Below are 23,891 nucleotides of genomic sequence, written 5' to 3' on the forward strand. Positions count from 1 at the left end.
TACTGTCCAGCGAGGCAGTGAGCCCTTGGCCACGCTAAGGCTTGAATTTAAAAGTGTTTCGTCCGTTCTCCGAGGGCTCCGTTTGCTACCGTCTGACCTATGTAGGTCATTCACCACTCAGGCATAGATTGTCTGACACCGTGTGGTTGCGGATTTTTTATCAAGGTTTACTCTTCTATTATATAGAGTTTCATAGCGCTCTAAAATTTTAAAAAAATTTAAAAAGTGACTTCTATTGAACACCAATCATGATTTTTGTTAAATGTTTTTGAACCAGTAAATTCCTCTGTAGAAGCAGTTGAAAAATTACTCAAACTTTTCAAATATTTGTTTGGAGTCTCCAGAGAGCACCAAAAAATGTAACGGAGCTAAAGGGATACTGGGAAACTGAAGCTATATTTTTATGGTATCTTAATATAATTTACTATTCCCAACAAAAATAGGAAATTACTTTATGGATTTAAATTAAAATTAAATTTAAAAAAATCACAAGTAATATTTATTTATTTAATGCGCTAGTATTTGAAAAAAGTTTGATGTAAAGAAGGGGGTCTAGCGCCTTTGTTTAGAGATTAGGTTGGCGCCTTTTTTAGGACTTGGGTTGGCGCCTTTTTTAGGAGCCAGTCCGGCCCTGCCTTTAACTCAATTTTGATGAAAATGGAGTTGTCCGTCTTTGATACTAAGCTCCTCATTTATCATGTCTCATAATATGATCGAGGTATTCAAGTTTCCGTTTCTTAATTGTGAAAGTGATTTCTTTTTGTTTTCTGATTCGGCGCAATACCTCTACGTTGGTGGTGGATAATTTTAACTTTGGATTGATTATTTAAAAAAAACCATAAAAATTGGTTTAGATATCTGGGAATAGATATAACTAGTTACGGTATTGAAGAAGAAGTACGACAACAAAGCTTAAAGCAAGTAAAGCGGCGGGATCTCTTAATGACACAATCTAGAAGAACAAACAGCTAAGACAAGAAAGAAAAGCAAGAATCTATAAAGCAGCAATTAAACCTATATTGACATACACGGCGGAGACAAGACCTTACACATCTAAAACGAGACGACCACTAGAAACAACAGAGATGAAAATACTTCGACGAATATTAGGGAAAAGTATGTTGGATAGGGAGAGAAGCGAAAACATAAGTAGAGCATGCAATGTAGAAGACATAAATGGATGGGTGACAAAACGAAAACAGGAGTGGAACGAACACATTAGTATAATGACAGAGGATGTGATATTACGAATAGCATGAGATAAGTCACCAAATACACGAATAAGAATTGGAAGATCAAGAAAAAGATGGTGCGATAATTTAAGCAATTTAGGAGATTAATATTGAAGAAAAAACAGAGTTTAAAGCCTACATACAAGAAAGAAGAAGAAGATAATAAAAAATGGAATTTCTAGAGTTTCCTATATTTACTATTCAGTACCTCCTATCTTTTATCTTCCTGTCTCACATTGTGGCCCGCAAATCTCCATTTTAACCCTGTTATATGTTCAGTTACATTTTTTACTTTTGTTTTCTCTCTTATCCATTTGTTTGATTTTCTGTCTTGTAGTTTTATTCTCAACACGGATCTTTCCATTTTTCTCTGAGTTATTTCAATTTTGTATATGTTGGCCTTTGTTAATGTCCATGTTTCTGAGCCATACGTTAGAACAGGAAGGATGCACTGGTCAAATACACGGGTTTTTAGGTACTGTTGTATCTTTGCGCTTTTTAGTATCCATCTTAACTTTTCAAATGCTGCCCACGCCAATCGGATTTTTCTCTGTACTTCAATTGTTTGGTTCTCTTTAGTAGCTTTGATTATTTGACCCAGGTATATATATTCGTCAACAACCTCAACATTGACATTATTTATATTTACATTGATTCTATCGTTTGTATTTGTCATGATTTTGGTTTTACTCATGCTCATTTTTAATCCTATCTTCTCCGATGCGTGTGCTAGTTGAGTCAGCATTGTGACTAGTTCTTCTTGGTTGGTTGTAATAAGGACAACATCATCGCAATATCTGAGGTGATTGAGATTCTTCCCGTTTATGTTGATATCCATGTCTTCCCATTCCAGTTCTTTAAAGACGTCTTCCAGAGCTAAGGTGAAGAGTTTTGGGGATATTACATCTCCTTGTCTTACGCCTCTACGTATTTCTATGGGATTAGTTTTGTTTGTTTTATTTTCCCATTCGACTGTCATAGTTGCTGTTTTATAGATGTTATGTAAGAGTTGCCTGTACCTGGAGTCTATTCTGCTGTTATTTAGAGCTTTTTCTATCGCCCATATCTCGACACTATCCAACGCTTTTTCATAGTCTACAAAGGCTAAACATGGAATGCTGAAATACAAAACTGGAGACCGTGGACAGGAAGAAGAGGAAGAGGAAGACCTCAGATGCGATGGAAGGACGATATTGTAAAAGCTGCAGGAACTAACTGGAAAAACGCAGCCAAGGACAGACGGAAATGGAAAGATTTGGGGAAGGCCTATGTCCAAAGTTGGATAGAAATGGGCTAAAAAAGAAAGAAAGAAAAAAGCACCTCCTATAATGATATCGTCTGCATCTATGAAATTTGTACTTAGTGAATTAGCTGTTATTTATCCGACATAACATTTTCTAAATGATTTACGTTGTCCTTTTTGGAAAAAATACTGAAAAATCAGTATAACTATCATCTTCTTTCCAAATTGGTCTATAACATTGTTTTGTTATAATATCACAACAATACTAGTACACAAACGAAACTTTCTGTTGAAATCCTGTTGAAAAACATACTTCATATTATAGTTATCGAGAATAAGTTGATACATTGAAAAAAAAAATAACTGCTTTCGATGGGTAACGTAGCTAGTATTTATTTCTGTTCTTTTAAGTACCCCCTTACAGACTCTACTATTACAAAAATTGCAATGGTACGGCCTCCTTTCACAAAGAGTTGCACTAAATCTTTGCACTTCTGACAATGCCTACAATTTTTCTCCGAAATAAAAACCGGCGCATTGCATCTGTGCATCACCAGGTGATTCATGTTTTTGGAACTACCTGCCCCACATCAGTACCGTAAAGGCGCCAATATTTTGGCGGGAAGGTGTTTTTTTATTGTTCGAATCACAGGTGTGTGAGCTCAAGGTTGGAATCGGTGCGTTCGTCTAGTTTGCGTGTTCAGACTTGAAGAGAGATTTTAGAAAGGTTTGAAATAGCCTTAGAAATAGCCATAGAAACCGATTGAATGCCGATGTCGCAACGGTAATGAAAGTCACCTCGCGGGCTAAAAATACTTTTTCGACGGTTTTAATTTAGCATATTAAACAGTGATTATTACGATTTAATGGTTTCATCGGAGGGGTTTTGAATATATCATTTTATTGCAGTCTAATGATATGGAATATACTCATCAATACTAATAAAAGTTACAATGAAAAATCGTATTGTAAAAATACTAACTGAACTAAAATGAAGTAGGAAGTTAACAGATTTATATTTAAAAGAATCATTTTTTACGTTCGTTTGATAGTTACTACACAGTGAGAACGTTTACATAGGTTGGAACAAATTCATTTTCTAGAGAATGGGAGATTTTGGAGATAAATCCCGAAAGTGGTCGATTTTTTTTTTGAAATTATGATTTTTTGGCATATATTTATATTATACTAGTGACGTCATTCATCTGGACGTGATGACGTAATCGATGATTTTTTTTAAATAAGAGTAGGAGTCGTCTGATAGCTCATTTGAAAGGATATTCAATTCTCTATTTAGTGATATAAACATTAACAAAATTATGTCTACGGGGTGTCCAAAAAATTTTTTTAAATTAAATTAATTGAGACACAAATAGAAAGTATGTAGTTTATTTAATTCAAAATACATTTTACTGCTCTCAGAAAACAGAAAAAATGTTTATTAGACAAACAAATATTGTTTTTCGCTTAAATTCAATGTTAAAGCTGCCACCCATCTGTTTCTTAGCAGTTTGAACATTTAATTTAAGCGAGAAGCAATGTTTATTTGTGAAATAAACATTTTTTTCTGTTTTCTGACAGCTGTAAAATGTATTTTAAACTAAATAAATTACATACATAGGTACTTGTTTTTGCGTCAATTAACTGAATTCAAATAGCTATTTGTATAACAAGGGAGGAAAGTGTAACTTTTCCTCCCGAGAATGAAGTTTACTGCCCGACGCGTAGCGGAGGGCAGTAATCATTCAAGGGAGGAAAAGGCACTTTACTCCCATGTTATACATATGGTTTTTCCACCTTCCTCAAATAACAAGTCATTTTGTCATTTTTTCTTAATTTATTTATGTAACTAACCAACAAAATTTATTAGAACTAAAACAACAAGTAGGTACAATATAACTGTCAGCTGTCAAATATAAGTCAAATTATGAATGTAAACATTGTTAAATCAAAATAACAATTTACTGTTTTTTACCATTCTGCAAAATACAGGATGTTTTGTAAATAAACGTTAAAATGTATAGATACTTCGTAATGTAAAATAGATATTATACAGGGCGTCAATAAGTTATATTTCATGAATGAAATATTATGACGTCACTTTTACTTTTCCTCCCTAGGGAGGAAAAATATTTTCCTCCCTAGGGAGGAAAAGTACAACTTTGCTCCCTACAATCAGGTCCGGAAAAGTATACTTTCGGTAGAGGTAGGTGGAAAAATTATTTTTTGGCCAGTGTGTATAAATAATTCTACTAATCTTTATATTATTGAATAGATAATTGAATAACCTTTCAAATGAGCTAGCACACGGCCCCTATTCTTATTTAAAAAAATCATCAATTACGTCATCATATCCAGGGACATGACGTCACCAGTATGATATGTGTATATATGCCAAAAAATTATAAATCAAAAATAAAAATCGACCTGTTTCGAGGTTTATCTCCAAAATCGCACATTCTTGATAAAATGAATTTATTCCAAACTAAACGTCCTCACTGTATATTGAGTATTACAATGACATCAAATCATGAACACTAGAGAAAACTGAGGGAGATCTTTGCTTAACATTGGACGTTTCAGGCTGTGATGACGAGGATGTGTTGAGCAATAGATTTAATTAAACTAGCTTATTTCTAAAATTGGTCGAGACATTTTGACAAGAGGCATTGCATAATCTCTTCATTAATGTGTAGAAAAATGCTATTGCTTTGAATTTATTTATATTGCGTCTTCTTAATCGATTGCATAAATTCTTCTTCATAATATTTAGATCTGTTTATTTAGTTATTGCAAAAATCAGACAATTTTTGAGGGTGATTATGAAAAATGTTTGCTGCACTTTTTCCTTTCAGGTAACATTATAATTTTCATCCTTTTTAAAATGTTTCAAAATCTTATTCTTTGCTGTACTTTGCACTTACCTACTAGTGTTCTTTTGCACTAGCTCTAGCCCAAAAATGTTACTATCAACAGCAAGATAATAGGTTTGTTCTAGCATCAGTTTCAAACGGTTTGAAACCATCAGCGAATAGCGGACCAGCGCGAGTAGAGGGGATAGCACTGGTGACTGTATTATGTTCTCTCACTGACCAACTACTGTTTGCTGACGGTTTCTGACTACTTTGCTGTTTTCTAGAACAAACCTATTATTAATATGCTTCATAGACTTCAAAACAGCATTTAATAGAGTAAAGCTAGACCTACTATAAGAACATTTACAGAAGTCGGTTTAGATGGGAAGGACATCAAACTACTAAAAAACTTGCACTGGAATCAAAATGCCAGAGTTAGGATCTAAGGTTCCACAAGAGAAGTTAGAAAAGGATGTCTTTTGTCATTCCCGCTATTTAAGCTTTATTCTAAGTTTGTATTTAAAGAGGCCCTAAAGAATTCCAACGATGGAGTCAATGTGAATGGCTTAAAGATCAACCGCATCAGATACGCCAATGACACGGTGCTGATTGCGGGTTCCGACTTGGGTCTACAATGACTCGTCGGCAAGACTAACTCGGTGTGTGAGCAATTTTGAAAATAAAATGTACTTCAAACTCAAACAAATGCACAATAGCCGGGCACATTTTAGAACAAGTCCATAAGTTTAAGTACCTGGCCTGGAATGTTGGATCGATAGCAGACTAAATCCTAATCTAGAAATATGTCGAGCATGGAACTGGTCAGAAAATCATTCGAAAAAATCAAAGGAGTGATATGTGATTCTCGAATAAAAGTCTACATTTGACAACTTTATCAAAATGGTCGACTCTCGGCTATCCAGTTGAAACATGGACCTTTAAAACATCAACCGTAAATAAATTGGTGACCTTTGAAATGTGAATCTACTGGAGAATTCTCAAAATTTGTGAAAGTTAGAAAAAATCATACTTAGGCCACATACTGAGAAGTAATAGGTATTCATATGTTTAAAATAGTGAAATGAAAGGTCAAGGGAAAAAGATGAATAGAAAGCAAAACACTATCGTGGCTAAGAAACCATCGACAATGGACAGGACTAAATTTTGAACAGCTGATGATAACAGGTGAAGACAGAGAAGAGTTTGCAATTGTAGTAGCCGCCTTCCATTGAGAAGAGGACAATTTAAGAAGAAAGGTTCTATCGTTTATAATGTTCTTTTGTCATTTAGCATTTTCAAACATTTTTCGATGATCATTGTTAGTTCATTCGCCAAATCATCGATACCTACCGAGAATCTGTACGCCGTAGAAAAATATTATACGATAAATAATTTATAAAGGTTTTATAGGTAAAAACATTCTATTGAATATAATAGCACATATGTCTTAAACACCATAATATGTTTGTTGCACCTAGTCTCTAATACAAGTTAAGTACGAAATTTTAGTACCAAATAATGGCTCAGACAGATGAGAGTCACACATTATAAGAATTTCTACCTGAAGTAAAAAACAAAGTTGTTCGAAACCATGACATCAGCCATATGCTTTCTTAACATTTAACGTGATACCCTGTTATTAACAGTAATAAACTACCAAGGCTCAATTGATTATTTATAAATATTATCGGTATTAATGAAGTGTAAAATATAAGTTGAATTATTATACGTCAATAATGATGTATCATATGTATAGGTAAATTATTTGAAATTGTTGATTTGCTATTATAGACAAAGCTTTCGCTAATTTTTGGATTATTGGAGTATATTTTCTACCCCAACACACTCTATATAGTCTTGGAACCGTCTGTATATCAGATCTCTTAGTAAACTAAAATCTGTCTTTTCTACACTCGCTTCGTAGTGGCATAAAATGCTATCATAGTTAAATAATTCTATATTTATCTTATATATCCCTGCAAATATTCTGTTTTTAATATTAAGTGTGTTTTGTAGTTTATCCATTGTACATATTCATTACATTAAACACAACGCACAAACTTTAATTTTCTCTCACCAAATATTAATGTCAAGAGCAGAAGAGGGTCTTTTTACTAAGAAATTCTTGAACTGACCATATGTCATGATCGACATAGTTAAGGTACCAAGCTGTCAACCCACTAAGTCTACAACATATTGTACATTACCAACATTTCTTAAAATCGAACCACGCACGAAGAGAGGGATTCATGATATGGTATGCATGCTATGAGGTGATATCAAGGATTTTGAAGAATATAGAACTAGCAGAACTGTACAGATACCACATAAGATTAAACGATTTTGCAGTTACGGTAATCATAAAAACCAAAGTTGTAATATGAATGGACAAGGAAAAAATGTTGTGCTATCTTATAGAAGTCTATGACTACTGCACAACGAAATGATATGAAGGGAAACATATCAATTCATCATACTGCCAATACTGCTAAGTTGATCATTTTCGAGTTATAAACAATTTAAAACTAAAAAAGAAACGAAAAATGACCATTTTCAACGCTCAAAACATAAGTTTGAAATTACGAAGTACTTAAATTTAAGTTCAAACCTTATTCTATCAATCTCAAGTGTTCTAGGCTTATTTCATTTTAAAACATTGTTTTTTTAGTTTTGTTATGCATCGATTGCCCGATCGCCTGTCTTTCCATAGGTAACCTTCCTCTTTAACAATTATTAAAAAAATATATATTTTAGGATAAAACATGGCAAAAATGCTTATCGGTACCTGATATAAAAGGTTTGAGCTTAAATTTAGGTACTTGACGATTACAAAAATAATATTTTTTACTTGTGTTTTTAAGCCTTGAAAATCGTCGTTTTTCGTTCTTTTTCTTTAAATTTATTATAACGCGGAAACGATCAACTTAACAGAAAAATTACAGAAAAGACCTTTTCTTGTTTAGAATGATCCAAAAAATCTAAAATAATATCTGCATGGGCCGAAAAAATTTTAGTAGAATTTATAAAAATTTATAAAATTAATTAATTTATAATAAATTAATTAATTATAATCTGGACAAAATTATATCGGGCACCCCTTGTTTTTATCCATTAAACAGATCGGTGAAAGTCGTTCTTATATATGATCTTATACTAATGCAGAAATTCATATTTTATTAACATAAAAAGGGGGATCCCTCTAATTGGCTGTGTACCACAGTAAAAAATTACTTAAGAGGTAAAAAAGACTTCCTTTGTAGATGGTAGTATGTAAATTTTTATTAAAATTTTTCTTAAAAAAGATACGAGTTGGACTAAAAATACATCACAAACGTTTTCGGTCTTATCAGACTATCATCAGGTTAAACTCCAGATCTTAGTAGTTGAAACTAGCCACAGAAATTGGTCACCTGACCTTTGTGACCTTTTTATTACAAAATTTGAGGCATATGGGCTTAATCAATAACGACACTAAGTCGATGTTATAGATTAAAAATTTACAATGAGGTCTTCATCTATAAACATCGACTTAGTGTCGGTTTTGGCCCAAATGGCTCAAATTTTGTAATACAAAAGTCATGTGAACAATTTTTGTGGCTAGTTTCAGCTACTAAGATCTGGAGTTTAACCTGATGATGGTCTGATAAGACCTAAAACGTTTGTGATGTACTTTTAGTCCAATTTGGATCTTTTTTAAGAAAAATTTACATACCACCTACAACAGAAGTCTTTTTACTTCTTAAATAATTTCATATTTTATGATTCTTTCTTGGGTTATTCTATGCGCACCTGTAAGAAACCTTTTTTCTTTAAAATCGACTTACTTTTATAATACATCTTCATTAAGTAAGCATTGATCATCACCAGTTATAGTCGGTTATAAAAAGGAAATGTTAACATTTTTGTACAAACCCCATCCCCTGTCCAAAAAACGTTAAAATTTATTCAAATTAATTGACTTTTCAAATTCAAATCCGGCTCTAATTTTAATACAATGGCCGCACACCTGTGAGTAGGTAACAAGTGTCAGTTGCAACGAAAAAATATATATGTGAAAATACACGAAGTGCTTTTGGTAGTGCTCTTTTACTCTCACGGAATCTACCAGACCATAACTTGTGGTAAAATCAGAGATATCTTTGTCAGATATCTCGAGAAAAATGATTAAATTACTCCTTTTATGCCGTGAATTGTGCAATTGCCTCACGAGCGTTACTAGGGAGGGGTTTGGCAAAAAAGGGTTTCGTATAGACAGACAGAATGTTCTAGAAAAAATATTAATCTCAAGCCAATTAGTTTGCGAAATCTATTATGTTCCCGAATTTTCAGCTTTGTATACAAAGTGATGAGTGCGCTAATAACCGGCAAAATAAAGCATAGGATGGAAAACATATATTAAGTTGTGAGATAAAAAGAAATGAAACCAGTGGAGGTGGGAGATTTAGCGATAAAAACCTATAAACTTGGGGTATGGGGTATAGGAGTATGTGAACTAAAACTGTCACTGTCACAGTGGCAGTTGCTAAACTCGTCCGATACCTCTAAAGGTGGGAAACAATAAGTAGAATGTAAAATAGGTTTTTATCGCTAAATCTCCCACTTCCACTAGTTTTATTCCTTTTTGTCTCACAACTTAATGTGTTTTCCATATTGTGCGCTGTTTTGCCGGTTATTAGCGCGCTCATCACTATAGGTAAACAAATAAACGTACCTATATCGCTCATCTGGAAGAAAAGTGACACAGGTCAAACAATGCATAATTCCAGTTATCTTGTTAAATTGACTCCAAAAATCCCATACTTTTAATCCCATAGATGTTTACTTCCAACTTTGTAAGATGGGCTAGTGTCATTATTCATTTGGAGGTAAAATGAATATTTTTATTCTGGAACATTGACACTTTTTAGTTATGCTCTGACGTTCGTGAACGTATCGTTATTTATCACGAAAACCGTTGTATTTCGAGAAGTGTCCTAGGTATTTTTCGTTAATGTTTAAACAAGTGACCAATATTTTGAAAGAAAAGTGACGTAACTCAAAATGTTAATCTTTTTAATTTGTTTATCAGATTGCAGTCTTCTTAATTTTTACATAATCAAAGAGTTTCCTATCCTGGAAGCCCGCTCTTCTTAATACAGTGGAACCTCGATAACTCGGATTAATCGGGACCACGGCCTATCCGGGTTATTGAAAATCCGGGTTAGCGGGAGAATATGGTAAAAATTAATAAAATACGGTATACTTACAGATAAACTCCGTTATAATTGAAATACGACTGTACTACACACAATACGGTCACAATCGGAACGATGTTATGTTGTTTAAGAACAGTGGAGATTAAGATCATTGTTTAAAAAAGACTTTTTAAATAGTCTTTTAGTCTTTTTTAAACAATGCTAAGAGAGTTTGAAATAAATAAAGGAATAACAGGTACCTGTTGTTTCCCATAATCCGAGACAATGGACGTTGTTCTGCCGCCGTGTGCCATGAGTCATTTTTACTATCGTATAGTTCAAATTACACAAATACCCATTATCTCTCAAATATTATATTACATACATTTTTATTCTTGAAATATTTGTCTGATGAAAATCGGTCCAGGTTAGCCGGACTTCCGGGTTATCTGGGGCCGACTTATCGGGGTGCCACAGTACTTCCTCATATCTGACTTTTTCCGTCCATGATATTCTAATATTTTGGCGCAGGCACCGCATTTCAAAGACTTCAAGTTTGTTAATGGAGCTGGTCTTTAACGTTCATGCTTCCATTCCGTACAAGAAAAGAGGCCAGACGTAACACTTTAGTATCTTGTATCTCATGTTGAAATCCAACTTGCGATGGATTCCAACATGCATTTATAGCTTGTTCTACTCTGTTTTTTATTTCAGTCTTAGGGTCCCAATCCCAACCCTCGTTCAGCAGACAAGCCAACTTTTTAAGCTGCCTACTGGTTCGATTTCTTGTCCAGCGACATATTATATCTTTTTAACTTATTCAGTTAAGAGACTATAAAGTGCACACTTTAGACATAGTAAAAATTCATCACTTGAAAATGGCACTCTACCGAAACCGCTGCAGTGACATAACTTATAATAAATTTTGTGGAACTATTGAAAACAAGAATTTTCAGTGTTTTATTGTTATACATCATTGTTTTACTTATATACTTTATAGAAGCTTTAAGAACTTGTGTGTGAAGCTTTTTAAATTTGGCATAGCATTACGAATTGTTCTTACTCTATTTTCGATACTTGGTTAAATTAATCTCTTTTTAACTGATTTGCAATCCCCTTATGTTTACTTTCGTACGTCCCTGAAGTGCATAGTTATCTAGGGCAAATAGCGAGAAAAAGTATGATTTGTGGAGTTGATTACATTTTTATAATCAACGGATAGATTGTTGTGGTCAACGAAGCCAGTTTAGACATAATTACGTCACAACGTGAGAACAACATTAACAAAGATATTCACAGGATACCTGAATAAGGTTCGAAAAGTGGTTTATCTATTTTTATAAAGGTGGTAGTGAAGATGAAGTCCTAATGTGGTCATTTTCTCACAGATAATAATGTATTACGCGTAGTGCTTTAAGTAATATTTACTTTTTTCTGTTTTTTATTGTTTCAGAATAAGAGATTTTACTTTACTTCATATTTTATGCTTCTTATTTTCTATATTTTTATTTCAGTTTTTCGAATAATAATTTTGTCTGTGTGCGTGGCAATGGATCTTTGAAAAGGATGTAAAAAATATGGAAAATATTTTAATAATTTATCAAACGGAGAATTTGACAGAAAATCAGTTAAATTAACGCAGACATTTAGATAAGGCGAAAACGGCGGGTTCGTTAGAAAAAATATTCCCATAAGATTTTTTTGCATAATTACTTTCGTGAGACATCCCAGAATAAGGTTCAAGAAGTCACCCACTTGAAAAGTGGTCCAATTTTTTTTAACAATTTTTTTTAATCAAATTGCATAAATCAATATTTTTGGGCCCATACAAATTATTTTTACGTTTTTTGGAACATTCTGGACAAAAAAAGATCTCTTGTAATTTTTCTCTAAAGTTGATAGTTTTCGAGTTATAAACAATTTAAATTTGAAAAAACGAAAAATGGAGATTTTCAAGCTTAATAAATTCTTTAAAAGTTATCATTATGAAAGTCAGAAAGTGACTAAATCAAAGTTTAAAGCCCCCCTACAAGATCATGAAGAAATTTTTGTCATAATTGTATTACTAAGCTGTTATTTTTAAGTAATAATAATGAGCGCCAGCACGTATTAGGCGGCCGTCTATGGTGAGTGCGAGAGAGATGCCATTCCGGAAGTCCAATGGGGCATCTTACTCGCACTCACATTGACAGCCGCGTCAATACGCTCTTACGGCTTATTGTTAATAATTAAAAAATACAGCTTAGTAATAAATTAATGACACAAATTTCTTCAGTATCATGTAGTGGGGGCTTTAAGCTTTGATTTAGTCACTTCTGACTTTCATAATAATAATTTTTAACAAAGTTATTAAGTTTTAAAAATGGCCATTTTTGCGTTTTTCAAATTTTAAATTGCTTATAACTCGAAAACCATCAACTTCAGTGAAAAATTACAAGAGACCTTTTTTGTCTAGAATGGTCTAAAAAACCTAAAAAAATGTCCAGACCAAAAATAATAATTTTTGCAATTTGATTAAAAAAGAATTGTTAAAAAAAATTTGGACCACTTTTCTCGTGGGCGACTTCTTGAACCTTATTCTGGGGTGTATTACAAATGTGATTATGCAGAAAAAATTCATGGCAATATTTTTTCCAACGAACCCGCCTTTTTCGCCTTGTCTAATTACAATGTTCATCAAAATAATAAACGACTATGTAGCTCAAAAACTTCAAAAATTAAGTAAATTAATTGGACCAGTTAATATCCCTAGGGACAGCACTGGGGCAGAAAGCGACATAGAATAATTATAGATGTAGTTCATATTCATAGAACTACAACGGAAGTGTGTTAGATTCCAGATGATTGGAGCAATCTCTCTCTCTCTCTCTCTCTCTCTCTCTCTCTTTCTCTCTCTCTCTTTCATCTCTCTCTCGCTCTCTCATCTCTTTCTCGCTCTCTCATCTCTCTCTCTCATCTCTCTCACACTCTCTCTCACACTCTCTCTCTCTCTCTCTCTCTCTCTCTCTCTCTCTCTCTCTCTCTCCCTCTTTCTCTCTGTAGTTTTACAACTCTTATCGCCAGCTGTGTATTCCCATGACGTGCACATCTTTTCGAATGTTATCCCTTGATCTGAGTCTAGGTCTCTGACGATCAGATTTTCTTCGCATATCTGTTTGGGGAGCCGTTCTTCATTTGAATCACTTAAGGTATTTGAGAAACTCCATAAGTCATAATTTTACCAAAATCGACTTTTCATCAAAATGGACTTTTAAACTGTAAATACACATTTTTAGAAAGAAACGCCTTCAGTCAGTGCATAGTAGATAGGTTATGACAATGTATGCGATTATGAGATTAATTTTTATACGACTGAAAATAAGTGATCTTCAAACAAAAACAGATTACTCCTATTGAAAAGCCTATATAAAGAAAAACAGAATTGATACTAAGTCTGTCATTGTATCTATAGCTCTTTAGCCTATCGCACCGTAGCAGTATGACCTCTCTGTCCCAGTTGAATATATGTATGTAAATACTATAATAAATTTTTATATCTTCAGTTCTTTGCGTGTCCTCTATGTATATGATATTCTTTGTCTACTTCGTTTCTTCTTTTTCTAAGAGTTTGTTTCTCAGAAATGCCCTCTTCATCACTTAACAGAAAGAACTACCTATTATACATATTATGTTCTTTCCTATTGTTAACTGCTATTGTAATAATAACCAAAGTCATTAAATAGTACCTTCAAACAAATTTATAGTTTTATGTACTTGATGCATTCTTACTAAATTTTATATTCCTTTATATTCATTTTATAATTCTTTCTTTGAGGGAGAGAGATAGACAATGAATTCTCTGCATATTATTCCTACGTATTAACACATTGGCACATTGCAGATTGCACAAGTAGAAAAAGCGGGGACGAACCATATGGTTGCTGTATGCATCTAACAGATGATCTGTGACGTAATGGTTCAGGTATTTTTTTCTATATTTGTATGCCGCATAGTTTGCAAAAAGTTTGAATGCGCTTATTGTTGTAAAGGTTCGCCTGCTTCTTTATTATGTGAGATACCCAATAAAGATCGTGTTTCTAAAGGATTGTATTTCAAAATTTTGAAAAAGATAAAAGTGATATGGGTAATAAGAAATACGAAGTGAAGCCATATGATAAGTCTGTTACAGATTCTGGACATTTATTTTTGGTATTTATTAGTTCTCATTTAACCTTCGGATGACCAAGCGGGTGAAATTGTGACCCCAGCGTATGTTTTTCTTTAATAATTCCAAAAGTGTTTTCAATTTTTAACTCATTATTTTTTTATTTGACTTTAATATCATTCTAGATATCCTCATACTTTGAAATAAAAAAAAAATTCCCTATATTTTACGAATAAAAAATATATTCTCAAGTCGATGTTCAGTAAAATACCGTCTAGTATGTGTAATTCCAAGTAGTTTTACGCTATTGACGTCGACTTTGCAAAGTAACAAGACACTTACTCAACATACACACTACACATGACACTAATACTCATGTGACTGGCTGAATGACATAAAGTCCGTGCCATAAAAAAAATTAAAAAAAAACTTCATTTTTTTGTTAATTGTCATTTTTGACATTTTTGACCTGGGGTCATTTTCCCCCCCTTGGTCATCCGTGTAACAAAAAAAGGTTGGTCATCGGAAGGTTAATATATTTTTAAGAATACGCCGAGAAAAGAAAATAGTCAGTTTACAATACGTTCCAATATTCTTTGGAGATCTATTTAGGAAGTCTATCAGACTTTTCAGTGGTTTATTTATACCGATGTCCCAAAGTCTACTGTTGGTACTGGATATGCCTTATTTTTTTACATCTCATAAACTAATACAGAAAAACTTTTTCGACTAAATTCTTACTTTTCAATCTTAGCCCTCCCCGTGTCACGCAGGTTTAGGATTAATTTTCCGAATGCGATGTTTTAAAGTCTAATATACATGCTCGATCGGATTTAACTCCGATATAGGATATATTGTGGCCAATATAATTTTTAAATAATTGAATCTCATCAAGATATGAAGATATACGTTAACGTGCATTAGCACGAATCTGTCATATCCAATATGGCTCGCAAATGGCAAAACATAATCTTGTAAAATGTTTTTAATGAACATGTCAGCTGTCATTGACCTAATCACCTCCACAAGTTCGGTATGTCCTTTCCAATAAATACCATTCCATAGCACTATGCCGCCACCACCAAAATTAACGCTCTGTATGAGGTTACAACTGGTATACCGTTCGCCAACTCTTCTGTAGACGAAGTTTTGTCAATCATGCTTCCACATGGTGAACGGTATGCCAGTTCTAACCTTACACAGAGCGTTAACTTTGGTGGTGGTGGCAAGTACTCATCATTCTCTTTGCCTTATCCCTATGCGGGGTCGGCTTCCCTAATTGCATTTCTCCACACAATTCTATCTTGGGTCATATCAATGTTAATCCCCTTTACCAACATGTCCTGCCTTATCGCCTCCCCCCAGGTCTTCTTTGGTCTTCCTCTCCTACTCCTTCCAGGAATCTGCACTTCAGCTATTCTTCGTATTGGGTGATTAACGTCTCGACGTTGAACATGACCAAACCATCTTAACCTATGCTCTCTCATTTCGGCATTAATTGGTGCCACACCTAGACTTCCCCTAATATACTCATTTCTAATTTTATTCTTCTTTGTCACTCTACTCATCCATCTAAGCATTCTCATTTCCGCCACATACATTCGTTGTTCCTCTTTCTTTTTCACTGCCCAACATTCAGTTCCGTACATCATAGCCGGTCTTATGGCTGTTTTATAGAATTTTCCCTTCAGCTTCATTGGAATTTTTCTGTCACACAACACACCACTCGCTTCTTTCCACTTCATCCATCCAGCCCTAATTCTACTGCATGCATCTCCATCTATTTCTCCATTACTCTGTAATACCGATCCTGGGTACTTAAAACTATCGCTTTTCACAATAATTTCACCATCCAAAGATACCATTTTATTTGTAGTAACTCCATCTTTAAATGAACATTCCAAAGACTCTGTTTTTGTCCTACTAAGTTTTAAACCTTTTTCCTCCAGAGCTTGTCTCCACTGTTCCAGTTTTTGTTCTAAGTCTCTTTCACTATTTCCGATTAACACTACATCATCAGCATACATTAGGCACTATGGAATACTACCCTGTAGTTTCGCTGCACTAAGGACTAAGCACCGAGCCTTGGTGCAATCCTACTTTCACCTGAAATTTATCAGTCGCTCCCACACCTGTTCTAACACTAGTCGTTACTCCCTCATACATATCTCTCACAATCTTTACATATTCACCAGGGACTCCTTTCTTATTGAGTGCCCACCACAGACTCTCTCGAGGAACTCTATCATATGCTTCCTCAAGATCAATGAATACCATATGAGCGTTGGTCTCTTTATTCCTGTATTTTTCCATGAGTTGCCTTACAATGAAAATTGCATCTGTTGTTGATCTGCTCTGCATAAAGCCAAATTAATTATCGGATATATCGGTTTCTTCACGTATCCGTCTATCAATTACTCTCTCCCATATTTTCATGGTGTGGATAAGTAGTTTTATAGCCTTGTAGTGTGTGCATTGTTGTATGTCTCCCTTGTTTTTGTAGACAGGTACTAATATACTGCTTCTCCATTCGTCTGGCATTTGTCCAACTTCCATAATTCTATTAAATAGACCTGCTATCCAACTTATTCCTGTCTCTCCCAATGCTCTCCATACTTCCCCAGGAATATCATCTGGTCCGACTGCTTTTCCTTTCTTTATTTTTTGAAGCGCTTGAGCCACTTCCTCGTTTGTTATTCTGGTGACCATTGCTGTTACTGTCTCCGTTAACTCCACAGGCTGTCTGTCAAATTCTTAATTTAATGGTGGCAAGTACTATGGAGTGGTATTTCTTGGAAAGGACATACCGAACTTGTGGAGATGATTGGGTAAATGACAGGTGATATGTACATAAAAAACATTTTAGAAGACCATGTTTTGATTCACAATAGTGAATACTTCCCTTGATGAGATTCAATTTAAAAATTATAGTGGCCAACATATAGCTCATATCAGATTTAAATCCGATCGGGCATTTATATGACACTTAAAAATCACATTCGGAAAAAATCCTATTCCTGTAACAATAGGGTGATAAGGATTGCAGCACAAAAAATTTCACTTCACATTATAATTTCAAATATACAATATAATAATATGCAATACAATTGTACAATATAATAATGTACGATATAATAATATTTTAGTCCATGAATATAATATCGTATTAAAATTTTATTAGATAGTTACAATATACAGTTGTTATTCATAAGCAATAATTGGAATGCATTTACCTTTTTTATAAGGCTATCAAGGTTTTTACGTAAGGAAGTGCAAAATAAAAGTTACCATCAGACAACAATAATTGTTAGCATTCACCTTAAAATAGAAGTAGGCGGTTTGAATGCCAGTAATGAATATTTATGGCGCAAAGCAAACGAAATGCAAATTTAATGTTTTGTTGATGTCCATTACCAAATATGACTTATACTTTATAATTAGGATAATGGTAAAGGTCCCGAATTTGCGAATGAAAATGAAATTTGTTTGTCTAATAACAGAAACCATTACGTATATGTAAATGTAGATGCAAAATAATATAAGAATGCAAATAATGTAATTTTAATCCAACTAACAGAGCAGAATAGAACCTCTAGAATAATTAGATTTACTAAATTATCAAAATATGAACTAAATCTCTTTTGGCTTCTATTTTATTTCGTTTATTAGAGTAAATGACACAGGAACAACATTTTAAACAAGAATCAATTGTAACTTGCTAAATATTATTCAATGTATATTAAAATGTTCACTGAAAATGTTTCTCTTCGTCATGCATCCACACCTGGATGCAGGTCTTTCCTAGTTGCGTTCATCTTTCTCTGTCTTGCGTCAATCTGCTCCACTGTTTGACGTCACTGCTTTTATGTCGTCTACCAATCTCTTTGGAAGTCTTCTTGCGTTTCTTTTCATATCTTCTGGATTCTGAGTGTCCACTTATCATTATTATATTGCTGGGTGTACGGCCCAAGGTCATTTTATTTTGATCATTCCTTCCACAATGTCCCTGAATTTTATTGTAATGTCTTATTTCGGTGTGTTTAATTTTACACTTAGTGATATTTCAATCATACAAAAAGTTCCAAATATTATTAATGGGGACTTTAATACGAGTACCGGGTCATGAAGGGGTGCATAGGAATGAACGACCAGATTGGGTAGCAAAACAAAGCTCAAGAGAAACTTTTGTAAGCCCAGAACTATTTCGTGGCATCACTAAAGATACAAATAACGAGATGTAAAAGTGGCAGTTCTGTAGAAGTGGGATAAGGAATCTCCAAAAGAAATGAAGAGAAATTTTAAGAGCAAATCCAGACTAAGAAAATAATCAAGAATATCTGCGAGACAAATAGAGAAGAATCAAGTCTACATGTTAAGCTACTAAAGGATTAAATGATTTGCTCTGTGCTCTGTCCATGAGATTCGAAGCATTCTCCACCAACACATCTCGAAGGAGTCAATTCTTTTCCCATCTGAAATATACTGAATAGGTATACCAAAAATTAAGGGACGTACCAATGTCATTTTGGTGTTCTTCTACAAAGAGCGATCTTTCCATACTTTTGATAATCAACTAATAGCATTTTTGGCCATTCCTATGCTCCTACGTATTTTAATTCCACAAAAGCCTGCATTACTAATGGTGGATCCTAGATAATTGAACTAGCTAACCATTTCAAACAGGTCCAAGACTCCGGTTGATTGCAGTGATTTTGAATAATTGACTACAATTATTTTTTGGTTTTGCTTATTGATCTTAAGGGCACATCTATTTTTTCGTTTTCCACTAGCTGTAGCAGGCTTGCCATTACTTCTTCAGGCGCGATTATTCGAGTTGTATCATCCGGATATTTAAGGTTTAAGATCTTTTGCGTGCGATAGAGATACCGCCATTCCATTTGTCAAGTATTTTTCTCATTATATATTTCCCATAGACATTGAAGGGACTTGGAAATATAATACATCCTTGACGGACTCCACTACTGACTTAAAAATTTTGGATTTACGATTTTCAATAATTATTATTCTGATCTCATTATTATCGTATAGGCCATAGGCTCTTCACCAGAGCTGACACATGATCAAGAACTGCCATCTCATATAGAATTTTTCACGAATCTTTCCAGTTTACACAGTCAAATGCCTTTTGGTAATCCAGAAAGTAAGGGATCATATAAATTTTGAATTCTCAAGCTTTTTCAATGAGTTGTCGCATTTATAAATATATACATACTTACGTTTCACAAAAGTATCACCTCTAATAAATGTTTTGCATACTCAAGGATATGCTCAATAAAATATTGACATTTGTCTGTACTAAATATGAAAAGCAACCGGTATATCTATAACATAATGTAATTTTGCATTATTTTATTTTGTTCACATTATTAATACATTGACCTTATAAATTTCACTAACGAAATCTCTTCTTGTTTCAGATTTCTACCAGGCTAGGAAGACTGTGCAATCGATAGATAAGTCGTTAAAGGACAGCAAAGAAAACTAGGACTATCAATTAAATTATTGTACATAAATTATTTAAAGACTGTAGTATATTGTATGCATGTTTACAGCATTTTTATCCAAAGTTTTATTAATTAGGTGAACTAGGAAAACCAAACATGTGCAACATATTGATTTGTAAAATTATCCCAGTGAGGCATAACTGCAGAAACAGTCAGCACTCTGCAGCGCTACTTAGTGGAGCCACAAAGTGGCTTATACAGGCGATTTTGTAGCACCAATGATTTTGTAATGGACGCCCCTAGCAGCGAGGATGGGCGACAGTTGCTGGCCACTGTCGCTCGTCTGGAATGGCTCGTTTAATTTACATAAGAATTTAAGGCTAATCATAGGAAGCTACTTTGTGGCGCCACAGAGTAGCGCTGCAGAGTGGCTCGTCTGTTTCTGGGGTAAATGTTCGATTTTTGAATTGTCGATAAGATGATTTTAACACGTAAACTATCATTTCAGCTCGAATATTTCAAGTTCTGGTACAAATTGGAAATAAATTATTTATGATTTGTAAAAAAAACATCTATGTGATTTTAAAAAAATGATTCGACTTATCACATTTTTAACTATATCGAAGGCCATATGCATAGAAAGATAATAGACAATGCCGTCAGTATTTCCTGTTATTTTTCGATCCACCAATTGTAAATAAGAAATGTAACAAAATGATAAGCTTATTTTTTCCTAAATAATAATACATATACATAAATTCATAAAAAATGAACACGCAAAAAATATAGCAGATTTTCTCTTGAGTTTTAATACCGTAATTATAAAAATATTATTGTATCTTTACAAAGGATACATCATCACAAAGATACATCTGTAATGTATGAAAATTTTAACATTATTTAAAAAGGCTTTGAAACTGAAACTATTTTATTTTGGCATGTCTAAGTTAAAAATGATGTTTATTTGGGATTTTGCCACAATTGACTGCTAAAAATGATTATCCATTGTCATTTATAAATAAGGTTTTTCACAAAATTGAAGAAAGGAAACGAGGAACCACCACAAGAAATCCAGAAACACTCATAAGAGAGGATTCAAAGATAACAATACCATAAGTCAAGAGCTTATCTGAAAAATTAAAAGGATAGGAAATAAGTACATCACAATATTCAAAATAACCAATACATTAAAATTTATTCTGTTCCAAACCAAACCTAATAATAGACAAGAGGGATAAAAGAATTGCAACTACAGAATATCCTGTGATACGACAACTTTTACGTGGGAGAAAGCGCGAAACCACTTACGGCCGGTTTCACAAAGTAAAGTTAACTTGTGGTTAAGACACAACCATAGGTTACCCCAAAATATGCGTTTTAGTCTCAGGTCAACGACGAAGTATGGTTAACTCACAGAATTTTTAACCAGAGGTTGGAGTGGGTTAACCTTTATGGGTATACCCTGAAGGGTAACAATTATTATGAAACTGAAACGCATATTTTGGGATAACCTCTGGTTTAACCACAAGTTTACTTTGTGAAACCGGCCGTAAGGGTCAGGATAAGTGTGCGTGAAACATTCATAAAAAACAGAGACTTCGACAAATCACAGATTTATAGAAATTGCATCAGTAATCATGACAGAAAAATACATTATAAATAATTTTTTATCTTTTTTGAAAACGATTTCCATATTTTAGTTATTTTAAGTTGTATTTTTCATTATAATTGTGGCCTAATTCCATATAAACAATACAGTGCGCGTTGAGCATGAGCAGGCTAAGAATCGGAAAAATAACGTAAAAGACGGAAAACATAATACGTTGTGAAATCAAAAGAGATGAAACTATCAAATGTGGGAAATTATCAATCGAATCCTATAAATTTACATTATATCGATACTTTGCCACCTTTAGACGCATCGGACAAGTTTGGCAACCAACACTGTGACAGGAGGATTTTATAAAATTCTTCTGTGACAGTTGTAGTTGACATACTCCGCCGATTTTCCGCTGATTACTCCGCCAATGAAAGTTTTACAATGATCCCATATTATTTATATTTGAATTATTTTTATATCTGATTAATTATTTTATAAAGGTACTTTAAACTAAAAACGTCTTTTTACTCGAAATTATATTATGTCAAACAATTTTACGTGTTAAGATTATTTATCTTAAGGTGATACAGTAGCGATCAACAGGTAGCCAAAACGCGTTCCAAGATTGCGGCTATAATTTTGAATATTTTTTTCGAGATATTTGGCACACGTATTCGCAATATAATAAAGAATGGCGGTACAGAGCCCAATTTGAAAAATATATTAATATGTGGAAATTACTCTGTAATTAAATACAATATTAAAAAAACGAGCCTGTACCGCCATTAAGAAGAACAAAAAAATACACTTCCTTCAAATAAACTTTTTTATCCGATGCCTAAATTTTGTGTCATTTTGGAACTACTAAAATTTTTTATTTCATTAGTAGTTCCAAAATGACACAAAATCTAGGCATCGGATAAAAAAGTTTATTTGAAGAAAGTGTATTTTTTCGTTCTTTTTAATGGCGGTACAGGCTCGTTTTTTAATATTGTATTTAATTACAGAGTAACTTCCACATATAAATATATTTTTCAAATTGGGCTCTGTACCGCCATTCTTTATTATATTACGAATACGTGTGCAAAATATCTCGAAAAAATATTCAAAATTATAGCCGCAATCTTGGAACGCGTTTTGGCTACCTGTTGATCGCTACTGTTTCCTCTTAAGCGGCTACATCAGCGTGTCATCATTAATTCAAAAGATAATAGTCGCACCGTTTTTCGAAAGTTCTGCGAACCTTTGGCAACAATGCGTTGGCAGTACGTGACACTTTCAAAGACGAAGGCACAATATTGGATATTGTGATAATAATATGTTGTAAAATCAGTGACTTAAGTTCGATTTCTTGTTATACATTATAGATAATCGATTTTAGTAGTTCCAATGTAACACAATATTTAGGCATGAGATGAAGTTTATTTGAAGAAAGTGTATTTTTTTGTTCTTCTTAATGGCGGTACAGACTCGTTTTTGTAATATTTTATTTAATTATAGAGTATCTCCACATACTAACATATTTCTCAAAATGGGCTCTGTGCCGCCATTCTTTAGTATATTACGTATATGTTTGCCAAATAACTCGACAAAATATTCAAAATTAAAGCTGCAATTTTGGAACGCGTTTTCCATCTTGATGACTCGTTGATATAGCCTCTTTATTATTGTTGTATATTTGAAAAAGGCTTTCTATTATTCTTCGAAATTATGACCGGCAAGAAAATGTGGACTTTGTAAAAAATTCTTAGTCTAGTCTTTGTTTGTACTTTTACGAAAGTACACTATGTATTTGTATGTAGTGTGTATGGAATCTCTTGTAAATGGCTTAAAATATAATCTATTTATTTTTGAATCTGTTTTGTTTTATTTTACCTAACACAGATCTCACATAATTTTTAAATGTATATGGGTGATTCGCCAAAATAGACGGCAATTTCGAGGTAGAGAAATTTAATTTAAAACATGGTTTAGAATTACTTCATTTTTAAATATATTTTATAAAATGAGCTATTCAACTTACCCATGATACCAGCAGAGATCATTTTTAAATATTTTCCGAAAAACGGAAATGTGACTTCGGAGTTGACAAGTGTCCACGATGTTGACGTAATTCTCTGTTACTTGAAATTTATGATCGTAACAATTAAATAAAAACTGGTATGTAATAAAACTATT

At 33.4% G+C, this 23,891-nt stretch overlaps 1 protein-coding gene across 2 annotated transcripts in view; it reads left to right on the top strand.

Moving 5' to 3' along the window:
* The window catches only part of LOC114325823 (uncharacterized), a 44,852-nt gene extending 21,284 nt beyond the window's left edge, over positions 1-23,568 (top strand). Inside the window, exons 2-3 of one of the 2 annotated variants that reach the window (XR_007697027.1) lie at positions 20,087-22,294; positions 22,887-23,568. Coding sequence is in view for 1 of the 2 variants with exons in the window: in XM_028273954.2 (XP_028129755.2) it covers positions 20,087-20,154 (68 nt within the window). In the remaining variant the exon portion in view is untranslated. Of the gene's footprint in view, positions 1-20,086 lie in introns of both variants that reach the window. The other variant, XM_028273954.2, reaches the window with a different exon arrangement.
* Positions 23,569-23,891: the final 323 nt, after the last annotated feature.

The sequence above is a fragment of the Diabrotica virgifera genome, chromosome 3 (genome assembly GCF_917563875.1).
Source record: "Diabrotica virgifera virgifera chromosome 3, PGI_DIABVI_V3a".
Taxonomy (NCBI): domain Eukaryota; kingdom Metazoa; phylum Arthropoda; class Insecta; order Coleoptera; family Chrysomelidae; genus Diabrotica; species Diabrotica virgifera.